At 45.1% G+C, this 13,957-nt stretch overlaps 1 protein-coding gene across 4 annotated transcripts in view; it reads right to left on the bottom strand.

The window, feature by feature from the left end:
- Nucleotides 1-13,957, bottom strand: part of EPS8 (EGFR pathway substrate 8, signaling adaptor) — a 157,927-nt gene that overhangs the window by 16,103 nt on the left and 127,867 nt on the right. For all 4 annotated transcript variants that reach the window (XM_080914173.1, XM_080914176.1, XM_080914174.1 and 1 more), the window contains 4 exons: nt 11,725-11,905; nt 8,085-8,218; nt 4,312-4,420; nt 3,591-3,734 (listed from right to left, as the gene is read on the bottom strand). In XM_080914173.1, the coding sequence (XP_080770299.1) occupies nt 3,591-3,734; nt 4,312-4,420; nt 8,085-8,218; nt 11,725-11,905 (568 nt within the window). The remainder of the gene's footprint in view (nt 1-3,590; nt 3,735-4,311; nt 4,421-8,084; nt 8,219-11,724; nt 11,906-13,957) is intronic.

Here is a 13,957-nt window from a genome sequence, read left to right as displayed (position 1 = left end):
CTTCAGAACCAGAAAGGGAAGGGGGTGAAAATGAGGACTGACAACTGGGGCCGTTTAAAACAGACCGGAGAGGGGGAGAAGCAGTTCACATCTAAGCCCGGGGTCTGCCACTCACAAAATGCCCTCTTTGTCAGTCCATTGTGTAACATGTACGGTTTTCCTAAAGTGTTGACAAGGGGGACATGTAAAATGCAAGAAACGAACACATGAGGCAAAAAAAATGTCATTTTAAAAATGATGCCTGCGTGTTGACTGTTCTCACCACACAGTGTATGGGAGAGGTGCTCTGAGGTCAGGTCTCTGAGATGCTGCTGTAAACATAGGTAGTGGACTGGGATATGCTGAGTGGTTTTCTTTTTCATCCTACTCCATTCGTCTTTTCAGACCTCTTACAAGTTCATTAAGGACAGGAATCCCTTGAGAGAAGCCATGATGTCATAGCAGGTAGTAAGGACACAGTGATGTCATGAAAGGTAGTTAAGGATGCAGTGATGTCATAGCAGGTAGGTAAGAACACAGTGATTTTATAGCAGGTAGGTAAGAACACAGTGATTTTATAGCAGGTAGGTAAGAACACAGTGATGTCATAGCAAGTAGGTAAGGATGCAGTGATTTTATAAGCAGGTAGGTAAGAACACAGTGATTTTATAGCAGGTAGGTAAGAACACAGTGATGTCATAGCAGGTAGGTAAGAACACAGTGATGTCATAGCAGGTAGGTAAGAACAGTGATGTCATGGCAGATAGGTAAGGACACTGTCATAGCAGGTAGGGAAGAACACAGTGATTTTATAGCAGGTAGGTAAGAACACAGTGCTGTCATAGGAGGTAGGTAAGGATGCAGTGATGTCATAGCAGGTAGGGACGGACACAGTGATGTCATAGCAGGTAGGTAAGGATGCAGTGATGTCATGGCAAATAGGTAAGGACACTGTCATAGCAGGTAGGTAAAGATGCAGTGATGTCATAGCAGGTAGGTAAGGATGCAGTGATGTCATAGCAGGTAGGTAAGAACACAGTGCTGTCATAGCAGGTAGGTAAGGATGCAGTGATGTCATAGCAGGTAGGTAAGGATGCAGTGATGTCATAGCAGGTAGGTAAGAACACAGTGCTGTCATAGCAGGTAGGTAAGGATGCAGTGATGTCATAGCAGGTAGGTAAGGATGCAGTGATGTCATAGCAGGTAGGGACGGACACAGTGATGTCACATCAGAGAGGATGTTTATTAAAACTTATGAGACCTCTATTGCGTTCATCCCAGAGATCTCGGGTTGAGAGTTTTCAGTTCCTTTCAATGATAGGTCCTCACCCTAAACTGAACACATTCAGAGAGGAGGAGGAGAGGGGAACGCAGAGGGGGCAGGAAGGAGGAAAAGGACAGAGAGAGAAAGGGGTGATGGTAAGAAGTCATACCCACAGCACTCTTTGATATACATTTCTACAGAGACTGTGGAGAAGTTCAAAAGAGAAACAGCCAGAACATGCAGCCCTCCACAGGACCGCAAGTCTCTACTTACACAAAGTTTCAACATAGACTCCTAGAACTTCCGACTACTTAAAAATGCAAAATCCTGGTTGTGTCAAAGTTGACTAAAATGTAAGAAGAGGTTCTGTGAAGGAGAAGAATCAGGGAGAATGCGTGCGTGCGTGCGTTCTCTCCAGGTACTATTTTTGCCTGTGCTGTGTACTAGTCATTTGGGTTTGCTTTAGCCAGAGGGAAGCTTGAAACAGGGAAGCCACCACACAGCTTGGGGCAGGAGTCACAGCTGAAGGACAAGGCAAGACCAAAGAGCAAGCTGGTAAAGAGTGTGTCAGACTCCTTTTGGGGGGGACTTGGAACACACATTATTGTAAGCTTAATTAAGTTCCCTTATTTTCAGCTTATCTGTTCCTAGGGATCATGCACATGAGCAAATTCAATCTGAGAACTGTTTTTAATATGTGAACATAGAGATTCCTGGATCTATTTGCCCATGAGCCTGCAGGATCCCCTTTATAGACAGTTCGAGCAATACGACTGTCATTAGTTAGAATGTTTAAAAGTCCCTATTTCTCAGAGGGCAAATATTCCCTCTCAGGATTTTAAGCATACGCTTCAAGTGTGTATGACACCACTGTTAAGAATAAAATTAAGAAAAAAGTTTCAAGAAAGAAAGCAGAGGATTGGCGCTCACCCTCCCGAGAGCCGCCTTATTTCATTACATCATTATGCCAGGAGACCACACCGTACATTTAGAGAAGTAGGACTGTATGGGAAGGAAGAGGTACGGAAAATTAAGTTCGGGGGGGGGGGGGGTGCAATCACTGCAGAACATAGGAAACACAGCAGAACATACCTTGAATAATTCAAATTCCTTCTTTGGCATCAAAAGCTAATGACAAATGATTGGCATAAATAAGTGTATGTGTCATGTCAGGAAAAAATAAAAAACAAACAAACAAACAAAACCCATTATTGTTCTTTTTTTTTTTTGGCAGAGCCTTATACAGTCCAGGCTGATCTTGAACTTACTCGAACTGTTAGCCCAAGGAGACACTGAGTTTCTGATGCTCCTGCCTCTACCTTGCCAAACGCTGAGGAGATGGATATGCGTTTTCACACCCACTGATAAGACTTCTTTATGTCAAATGTTTGGTTGGCTCCAGGCTTCTTATAAGGCCAAACCGCCCTGGGAAGGGGCAGCAGACACTGTACACTTTCATGTCACAAGTGCTCAGATAACTCAGTGTGGCAGCTGAGATAATAATAGAGTCCATCCTAGGTCTGGACACTTCGTGGTCTTTCAAACCCAGAGCTGACCAGCAACAAACTGCTTCACAGTAGGGCCCAGGTAGCCAGTATGTAGGTCAGTGATGCTAACGAAATCACAATAAACACGGAGCCGGGAATGGTGTTTTCCTCACCACTTCATGCCTAAGACATGGCAAAGAAGCTGCTCGGGTTCAGAGGTTGTGTGTGGAGAATCCACCCATTCTAGCGCTATTGCACAACCTCAAGTCAGTGTGGCTGCCACACTAGATGAGCTGACCAGGCCATTAAAATCCCCAGAGGTGTGTGTGAGCCTCTGGAAGTCTTCACGGACCAGAGGAAGAACCTTCTCTATGTCATCTATATCACAGATACATCCAAACTTAATATAAAGAAATAGCACTGTAAAACCTGGACATACGTTCATGCATGTGTTACGACATGCCGAGTGTGAACAGAAAGCTGGACAGAGACTGAACATTTAATAGACTCTGAAGGCAAAGGCTGTAAAAGATGGAGGTAAACCCTCCCAACAGTCTCAGAGCCAACCGATGGGTAAAGAGAGAAAAAAAAATGTAATTGTCAGAAATACTACAAATTGGTGTGTGTGTGGGGGGGGGATGCATTCGTAAGAGTGGGAGCTTATTGCAGGACACGTTAACAATTTCCTTAGGAAATGAATCAGAAAAATCATCCATCATTCTTTATGGTCTCCACATGGCCTTTCAGTTACTCTCAAAAATAAAACCAATTTAATATCAACGTGATTAACACACAGAAGGCACGGATTTCCTGTTCGTGGACATCTGTTGACATGGACTTTTGCTCCGAACCCAGGTTACCTGTATGGTATGTGTATATGGGGGGTCAGCACGCCCCACTCCAGAGTCCGGAGTTCTCATGATATCCAGAATGTTATTTGGCACAAACCCAGAGTCTCCGCTGGCATTCCGGACCTTCCACCACTGCTTTCGATCATCGAGTATCTGTCAATATGCAAAGCAGGGAAAAGCAATCTCTGTCAGAAAACACACACACATCCATGCCAGACAATGTTCAACTTTCCAATAAAGAATTTTTTTTTAAACTTCTGATAATGAACTGAGTAAAAGCATATAAGTTTTGAGCAATTACACCTAGGGGTATTATTGGTTATTTTTATTATTGATATTTGCATAAAATAAGTCCTAGGACAAATCTACCCCAAATATATACAATGTTCTCAGAATGACCCTGTCTCACTTGAGGCACTTGAAGGGCAATAAGATGGTATTCTGGAAAGTTCTATTGTTTCTTTGGTTAAACTAGCATGATTCATCTCTACTGAGTTTATAAGCAGCCTTGGTTACAAAATGAATAAATCCCAGAAGAAAGGACAAAGAGGCAAGCCAAGAAATGCATTTGCCTGTCCCACCATGCCCTAAGCATCTCTTTCTTGAATGAGCAACACTGTTATGGGGTCTGATAACCTAAGTAGCTAACACTTTTAAAGAGATACAGATAGGTGCGTATTAGGAGAATTCAGCAAATTAATTTTCTTGGAGGACAAAGAGAATCAGTTACCTCTAAGACATCATCCTTCATAACCGAGAGCTCACTGCTGTTCCTCGCCACAAAGTCGTACTTGGATTTGGCGTATTTCTTGGGTTGGGTTTTGACCGAGTCGTAATTTCTATAAAAAGAAAGGAAGAACTCTCTGTCATTCTACTCGTTCTTCTGAAGCCCGAGGGCAGAAGTAACACGAAGGCCAGTCCAAGGCTCCCTGAAAGCCTCTGGTGGCAGCTTAGTCTGCCTGAACAAACGGTTCGGAGGGATGGCTCAGCAGCTGAGAGAAGTCACTGTTCTTGCTGAGGGCTTGGGTTCCACTCCAAGCCCCTACACTGGGGGCTGACAAGCACCTTTAACTCCAGCTTCAGGGGATCTGATATCTCCTGACCTCCAACTGGCACGCAGATGGGGGTGGGGGATGGGCATGAACACATAAATAAGTAAATGGGCTTTTGTTTTGTTTTTAGAACAAACTAGTGCTCACACAAAAGGATGATGTAAAATTCCAAGGTTCGTTGGTACTGGGCCAAATCTAGACTCACCTAAGCCTGTAAGTTGTCCACTAACATACATATTACATACATATTAAGGTCAAGCATGGTATGCTGTGCCTAGAATCCCAGCCTGTGAGAGGCTGAGGCAAGAGGATCAGGAGTTCAGTGCCATCTTGGACTTTGAGATCACCCTTCACTGTGTGAGATCATATCTCCAAAAGGAGAAGGGAACACATGGGTCAGAGTGACAATGGTCAGCACACCTATCATGAAAGGGGCAGATTCTAGGTGTGGAGTCAAAGGGGACAAAGCCAAAGCACAGCTTCAGTTACACGCTGACTTTACTTACTCAAACAACCTTTCATAACCAGCTTTAACACATTAAAAGTATGTCTAGGGATCATTAAAAAATAAATGAACCTTGCCCAGTTATCAAAAGTGCATGGGAGGGGGTCCATCCAGTGAACAGCCAGCAAAACCAGGTAAAGAATTTGCAGTCAGTGACTGGGCTATACTGTTGCCACAGCTCAGCTGGGATCACTATAAACTAGGATGGACGGCCATGGCTAGCACCACTGATGTTCTGTGTTGCAAAGAAGACATGTCATTATTGCAAAGGCCATCAGAAAGTCCTGATCTGGGGCTGGAGAGATGGCTCAGCGGTTAAGAGCACTGACTGCTCTTCCAGAGGTCCCAAGTCCAATTCCCAGCAACCACATGGCGGCTCACAACCATATGGAATGGGATCCGATGCCCTCTTCTGGTGTCTGAGGACAGTGACAGTGTACCCACATATGTGAGATAAGTAAAGAAAGAAAGAAAGAAAGAAATGAAAAGAAAATTCTGATCTGATGTGATACACACAAGGGTCCTGATTTAGTGTAAGGATTATGATTAAGTGCAATTGTTTCTATGTGCAGGAAATACAGTGGGTGCCCAGTGAGTTTCTATTATTTGGCCAAACCGTGTCATGCCAGGAGGCAGGGTTGTTTGCCTTTGGAAGGCTGTGACTGACTGCTGAGCTGGTGTGGCTGGTCAGGCGGGGAAACCCTAAAATTCCTGCTGCCTCTGCATCTTCTCGGTGGTTTTGTTTTGTTTTTAAATTTGCTTTTGAGGCAGGATCTCCTTTTGTAGCCATGGTTGTTCTGAAACTCACTGTGTATCCTAGATCAGCCTTGAACTCAGGGCCATACTCAAAGGAACATTTGGAATTCAATCATAATGTTAATCCTTAAAGTTCATGAGATTTACATTGCATTTCATTAAGTTCTAACAACAGTGCCACTGCAACTTTCTGAGTCAATCTTTAAAGATATGGTTGAGTGAATAAATGAAAGACACAGGCCCCTGAGAGCGCACAAAGCTCACAGGGAACAAGGAGAGCTTGTAAAAGACACTGAATCACACTCCCACCGCCGATGGTAGAAGCTATACCATGGGTAATAAATACTCTAGCTTACAGCCTCTGGAGACTGCAGTGTCAGACAGTCATTCAGCCGTTCAAACCACCAAGTCTGTGCTTCCTGACAACTGACAGAGCACAGCACATGTGTACATGAGAAGTACACGTGTGTGTCTTGCTTATGGAAATTGATATCTAGTGTCTTCCTCAATCGTATTCCACTCACTACATACTGAGGGAGAGTCTCTCCCTGAACTCAGAGCTCAACAGTTCCAGCTTGAAATTCCTGGAATTCCCTGTCTCTGTCTCTGTCTCTCAGACGCTAGAGATATAAGCGGGGTCCACAGCTGCCCAGCTTTTATATGGGTTCTAAGCATCCAAACTCCCTTCCCCACACTTGCACGGCAAGCAAGTGCTTTATCCACAGAGCCATCTCCATATTCATTAATTTTTCTTAAAAATAGTTAAGACATGTTTATATGTTGGCAATTTCAACACACATTATTCACTGCTGACTTTTCTTTGAACTCTATTTAATATGCTATGGTACACTCAACATGTCCAAGGGCCACCCTCTGCCGTCCTTAACAAAGCTCCTCCCACCTTTTCTCAGACAGGGCCTCACACATCCCATGTTGGCTTTGAACGTCTGACCCTCTTGACCCACCTCCAAGTGCTTAGTTACAGGCATGTGCCCCTGTTGGTTTTCTGTGGTGCTGAGGATTAAACCCAGGACCTTATGCATGCTGAGCAAGCAAAGCAACGAACAGACTGAGTTACATCCCAGCTGTACCTCAGATTCTATGAGAAAATAACACACTGAAGGTAACAGCTCCTTATGGAGGAAGAAATGCATGCTAGGTCACCTTCCATCTTAAATGAATGGGCATCCACTACATCCCCTGTACTGCCTCTACTCAAGCAGTCACTTATATCTGGTGCAAACATACATTCACACGCATGTATGCATGTGCACACACACATGCGTGCACAGAGAGACGAAGAGAGGGACGGAGATAGAAACAGAGACCTGCACCACAGACCTGGCTCTCCAGTAACATTCCACATGGACCTGAACGCACCATCATCACACCTCAGCCACCTCAATCACTGGGGTGATAGGCAAATGCTGTCCCCACTGGCTTGTTCTAACTGTCTGTCTACAAGAAGTGTTGCGTTTAGGCTTTATATTTTCTGTTTAGTCTTTGCTAGATGCAGAAACAGTAAGAACTGTCTCTTTTCTAGGCTACTGAGCTGGGAAACCCTTTGAAGAAACTCTTTGTCATGGAGTGAGTGTGGGTGAGTAACAGCCACAGCACAGGTGCAGAGCTTAGTCTGCACCATCCACCTTGTTTGAGGTAGGGTCCCTTGTCCCTCACTGCACACCAGGCTAGCTGGCCTTCTGGCTTCAAGGGATTCTCCTGTGTCCAGCTCCCATCTCACCGAAGGAGTTCTGTGCTTACTGACAGTGTGTCCCATTTGTGTGAGTCCTGGGGACCAGAACTTGGGAACTTCATGCCTGGGCAGCAAGCGCTTTGCTCACTGAGTCTCGTCCTCAGCCTGGAGGAGCTCTTTAGTGATTCTTTGGTGGAAACTCACAGAACAACCAGCAAAGCTCAAAGACTGTTCCTTCCTCCTACTATTCTGACCACCAGAAGACCACTGTCAAAAGTGTCTTTCCAAATAGCAGAAGTCACCCGTGGTGCTGGCACTGTCCTGACTCTCCTGCCTATCAAAGCCAGGTCCTTAAGGTGTGATGGACATCTTATCCAGCTGTTAACAAAGCCTGGAGAGAACAAAGCAATTCCCACCCTCCATTACCCCACTCCTGTTAGAGCCAGAGTCACCCTCAGTGACCCAGAGTCTTTCACATGGCGCCTGTGGAGTGTTACCTATCTACATGGCGATTAGGAGTTGACTTGAAAGCCATGGCAGCCTCCCCTTGGTCCACATGCGGTCCTCTGTGGTACATGCTGTTACTGAATGTATACCCATCAGTTGGAGTGTAGTCGGACATACTGGCATGCTGAAAGACAGAAGTACATCGGAGTGTTACCAGGTGCTGTTGGCATGAGTCCCCTGTCAGCCAACCAGAACCCTGCCCTAAACTGTCACAGGATGACTCACTGAGCTATTATGCTGACACGGGGCGATTCAGTCTTGTTATTAGCGGACAGGGTAAATCTTAATCCGGAAAATCTTAAATATAAAAACCAGGAAGTTCTTCCCCAAGGAATTTCAACAATAGATTTTTTTTTTGATCTTTGACAGACTTTAAAGATGGAACAATGAATTTGAAGACCACCTTTAACCTTTGCTCCCTGTTTCAGGAACACATTTAACACTCCTGTGACGTTAGTATCATCACATGAAAATTCTGTGTTCTGTATTATAATAGAATCATATCACTCAACCCTTTTTTTTCCGTTTTAAAAAGTACCCAAAACACTGCTTTAAAATTGTCACAAATGCTTATATCGTTATCACTATAACAGGAAACAGAGACACACAAAAAAACTTTGACCTTGTTAGTCAAGAGTCCAGGAGAAGATAATTCTGTAATCAGTTTTTCCCCTGTGGCTGAAACTATTATGGTCCACTGGCTATTCCCAAGGGAGACTTGAAGGCTGTGACCTTTGAGCATGGTGGTGTAAAGGCAAGGGGGACACATGTTCAGATGGGAAACAACCAAAGAGGTCACTTACAGCTTTCACATGGATTCTGAATGCTTTAAAAAAAAAATAGGGAGAGTGTGATGGGTGCTGAGGCAGGAGAATTTCCTGGAGTTTCCACTGTTTATGGTTCACTGGGACAACCTATATGAACCTGGGAAGGGTGGAGAAGCATTCAAGCTGAACAGAACAACAGAGAATTCTAGTGAAAAGGCTAGTAAGAGTGAGGCTGACTTCATCCACAGGCAACATCCCCAGTGGACCAGTGTGGATAACGGCATCCGCAATCAGATACCCACCTGGACTATACATGAAGGGGCAGATACTCACAAACAAGTATAAATAGGTGTTTCCCGGCCATTTCAGCACCTAGTCAACTACACCAATCCTTTCCCAGGGAGCCAACAGAGATGCGGAATTCAATTAGGTAAGTTTAAAATAAAATAAAAATCAAAGTCTTGAGCAACTGGGACCAGAAACAGAGAGAGTCATTCCCACCTTTTGCCTATTTCTTGGACAGAACAGCTCCTGGCCAGGATGAAGTCATAGGTCCTGAGAATGACTAGGCATGCGGGGGGGGGGGGGGGAGGACGGAAAGAGGGGGAGTGACTAAGTGGTGACCACAGCCTGACTGAGGCTGCTTCGGGGACAGAGGAGTCAGGGAAGTTGATGGTGTGGTTCGCATTCATCACTGCAGTCACCTATGCCTTTCAGTTACAGATCCCGAATTTGCTCAAGACTTGCTGTAAGTGTGTTTAGCCTAATGGCCATAAAATATAATAAAGTCTCCACCCCCCACCCCCTACAAGGATCACGCACTTGAAGTCACCACCATCTGCGTTGTCTATGCAAGATCTCAACCTGCCTGGCATGCATCATTCTCCCCAGTCCTCTGAGCTCCTGAATGAACACTTAAATCATAAAATGGGAGAGATTTTACAGCAGGACAGCTGATGACAAGGGAGCGCCCTCAATAATCTGTCCAAAATGATGTGTTCAGAGTAGATATACAGGCACTCATGCCTAGACCACGCATCCCATGCCCTCTTTAAACAGCACTGGAAAAGAACTCACAAAGGTGTGAATTTCCAAGGCACGCATTATGTGGCATATTTTCTAGAACAGGGTAAGGATACCACATGACGGACAGTTTTACGACTTGAAAACAGCTGTAAGTAACTATGGCAACATCAAATGGGTGACCATTTCTTGTGTGCATTCATCACTCCCTTCCCTAGTTGGGGTGATTTTCTAAATGGGAGGAAAGGGACCTAACCAGTCTGAGGTCATCGTCAGCGGACATTCAGAGGGAAGGCCAGGATTGCAGTCTTTCTTCTTAGGCTGCCAGAGGGAAAACAATCAGTCACAGAAAGAGGATTTCAAACAACTCCGTTAGCTTTAGTTATAGAGGTTCTGAATTGTAACGGATTGCCTTTTAGTGCAAAATCTGTGTTTGTGAGGGTCGAGTGTGTGGGTGTGTGAGTATGGTGTGTTGTGAGTACACACATGTGTCAAGGCCTTCCTTTATTTATTTATTTTTTGAGAGCTACTCTCTGAATGAGATGCTGACTGACTGAGCAAGATCAGCTGGTCTGAGAACTCCAGGAATCCTCCTGCCTCCACCTTCCCAGCTCTAGGATTCCAGGTGCACACATCACCATGCCTGATTTTATCCTGAGGGCGGGGTGATTGGAGCTGGGTGACAGGCTTTCCTGCTTACACACAGGCTCTGGACGTGCTGAGTCATCTCTCCGGCCCACAGAGCACAATACATTTTCTACATAGCATCACTGTCCAAAGAACAAATTTGTCCAAGGGAGCAATTTTCAGCAATTTAACTTATACGTATGTCTCTCCTTAAAAGTGGTCAGAGACGTATTGTGCCTTTCCTCCTATTGTGTCTGCCACATTCCAAATCCACTCGAAAGAGACACTTTAGAAGGAGAAAAAATGACCAAGACTTCGGAGGCATCAGGTTACTATTCACTGATGCTTTTTACTAGTCTTCACCCACGTGGTTACATGAGTCCTGTGCACCCCGTTCGCAACTGGTTCAGTTTTAAACACTGCTCCCTTTTCCTTTCCAAAGGGGCCAAAAATATTCACACACACACACACACACACACACACACACACACACACAGGTCATTTAAAGTAACTTGATCAAGTGCCCAATTTCATTCCTCTAATCTGCTCCACAGACAGGGTTATACTCCAAAGCTTAATCAATAATTGAAAGATAAAAGCCACGGCATGACCTTGTGTAGGCAGAGCGTGGGTCATTTGTCAGAAGCCTGAAGTCCACACAGCACTTGCCCCTCTACATGCTTCAGAAGATTGCAACAGGAGGAGGGAGCGGGAGAGAGAGGAAGCAGGAACCACAGTATCAGGGAAAGAAGGAAGGTGGCAGAGAGGGAGAGCAGTAGGGTTAGTGGAGGGGAAAGTAGTGACAGGAAGAGAGGGAGGGAAAGGGAGATGGGAGGAGGAGGGAGGAGGGAGTGATCATGGCACCAAGAAAAAGTTGCTTAGAATCAACAAGATCTAGGTTTGGGGAACTAACTGCCTTGACGGTCTAAAGATGTGAAGGCAAAACAGATAAACACTGCTCGTGGGCAAGTTCCTGACAGAGAAAGGGGACAAGGAGGCCCGAGGAACAGAACAGGGCAGAGACCAACTCAGCTGGGGTCAGGGGAAGAGAAGCACCCCACCAATGGTCACAAACACAAGGAAGAGCTGAAAGATAACTCGGGACAGTGGGAGGTGGTGACATATAGTCCCTGGTTCTAGAACATTCTTCAGTGAGCGCTGACCCCCATGACTGTTACAGCATCCACAGAGGCCAGATGCGGTAGATCCTGACCTCTGCAGACTGTCTCTTGCTGTCCTGTTTGCGCTGGTGTTCTGCATTGGCCACAGACTCGGCCAGCTGATACATGTCTTGCTCCGTGGGTGCGCCCATGAAGTTCAGCATCGGGGGCTCCCAGCCGTTTCGGAACCTCGGAATGTAAGGTGGGATGAACTGTTCTTTCGGCCACTCTGATCTGTAAGGCGACAGAGTTTATGTGTGAAATAATGCATTCTCAGTCCCAATTCTCTTCTACACTAAACAACTCTACTTCTCAGAAGAGGAAAGAAAGCCCAGTTTGCCGTGGTCCAAACAGACAAACTGAAAGAGTGAGTCTCCTCTGCAGCATGAGCATATCTTCCGTTTCTCTGTGCGGTCTTAACTTTCCCTGAAGTCTGATGCTCAGCATGGGAGGAGGGCGTTTAACGTTTGTGCAGGAGAGTAGAACTGCAGTGAGTATGTAGAGTGTGGGGTATCTAAAGACCTCTCCAGTGCTCATCTCTCCCTCAGTCCCTTCGAGCATTAAGAAAGTGGGGAATCTTTGAAAGTAGGAACGTCCAAGGCCATTATGGAGGTGCATGGTTTTTCAGAGCCGTGAAATTTTCCTAAAATGGAGCAGATGACACGTTTTATAAATTATCAGTAAGAAACGTCAACGACTCTGGTCACAATCAACACCCACTCATTGGCTGATGTCCCCGAGAGGCCAGTTCATACAGGACTACAGCTTTGCTCCCTACTGTGTTCCTGCCACCCGTACTGTCCACGGGTGACGCATTCTGATGGAATGGGTCTGCTCTGACCAAATGGGGCCTTTTATCCAAATAACTTGGTGCTTTTCTTGATACTTTTCCCTTCCATGAGTTTTTAAACCCCACTTTCATTTCCTAACAGCCTTGATCTGGATCTGAGGTGACCGTTGCCTTGTGTTGAACACTAACTGCATGTTTCCTTGTGATTCGGCTACTTAAACCATCATTAAATTTTCTGATTTCGTGATAGGGCTCAAAACAAAGTCACTGAATATCCCGAGCAATTTTTGTATTTCGAGATGTGACAGATTTAATAAGCCTTTTGAAAAGAAAAAAAAAAAAAAAAAAAAAAAAACCTAGGCTTGTCATAACCTGCATAAATCTAACATCTATTTCTATCTATCTATCTATCTATCTATCTATCTATCTACCTACCTACCTACCTACCTACCTACCTATCTATCTATCTATCTATCTATACACACATATATATGTACCTATACATACGTATATGTACATATATATATATATATACATATGTATATGTACATACACACACACACATACACAATATTATACATAGTAGCCAAAGTCTAGGAAGTAGGTGAGATTGTCTATGTGTATGTCAATAAAAGCAAAAGGCTTTTACATGAGCCCTCTAGGGAGACATGGACAGTCTTCCAGAGGCTAATTGGTAATTGCTCACTGCACTGAATGATTTGCTCTGCACAGGAAAAGAAAAAGGGTTGGTCAAATAAAGTCTGCTGAAAGGGTGTCACATGAGGCTGGAAATGGTTGCCTGACAAATCGGGCTTGGTAGGTGTCAGCTCTTGCAACAGTTTGTCATTCTCCATCTCTTTATTGACTAACAATGAGTCTTTTTTTTTCCGCCAGAGGGTGACAGCTCTTACCCCAGAGAGGGCTGATCACTAAGAAGCCTGTGCTAGACCATTAATGCCCACTTTTGCCCTTGGCTGTGGTGGATCCAGGTAGCAGACTGATCTCTGAAAACAAATGGAGGATCTCCTTAGCAAACCCTCTCAGAGAGGAGTGAGGGGGAGAACCTAGGTTGGTCACTCTCTACCACCTTCAGAATCTACCGCTTACTCCGGCTGAGGAGCCTTCCTGGCCAACCCTGCTCCCCTCTGAATGCCTCCATTTTCACACTGCTCCTCTTCCAGCCTTTCTCCACACACTGACTGACTACCCTGAGTCCCTTCCTCCTCCCTCATCTCCGAATTCTTACCACTTCTTGTCTGCTTTAGTGCATCTCTGCCAACTGTCCCTTACAGACTACACAACCCGCTGGAAGGCCACTGAGCACGGGGATTATGAACCCTGACCCCAGAGCTCGATCACATAAAGTATTGCGTGACTTTAGGTCAATGAATTGACCTTTTTGAGCCTTATTTCTTCATCTGTGAAACTGAGATATCAACCTACCTCTATGAAACGAAAGGGAGAGCACATAGCATACAGTGTGCTTGTATGTGTGT

Source organism: Micromys minutus (assembly GCF_963924665.1).
Source record: "Micromys minutus genome assembly, chromosome: 3".
Taxonomy (NCBI): Eukaryota; Metazoa; Chordata; class Mammalia; order Rodentia; family Muridae; genus Micromys; species Micromys minutus.
The sequence above is the reverse complement of the archived record's forward strand: the minus strand, read 5'-3'. Positions and strand labels throughout refer to the sequence as shown.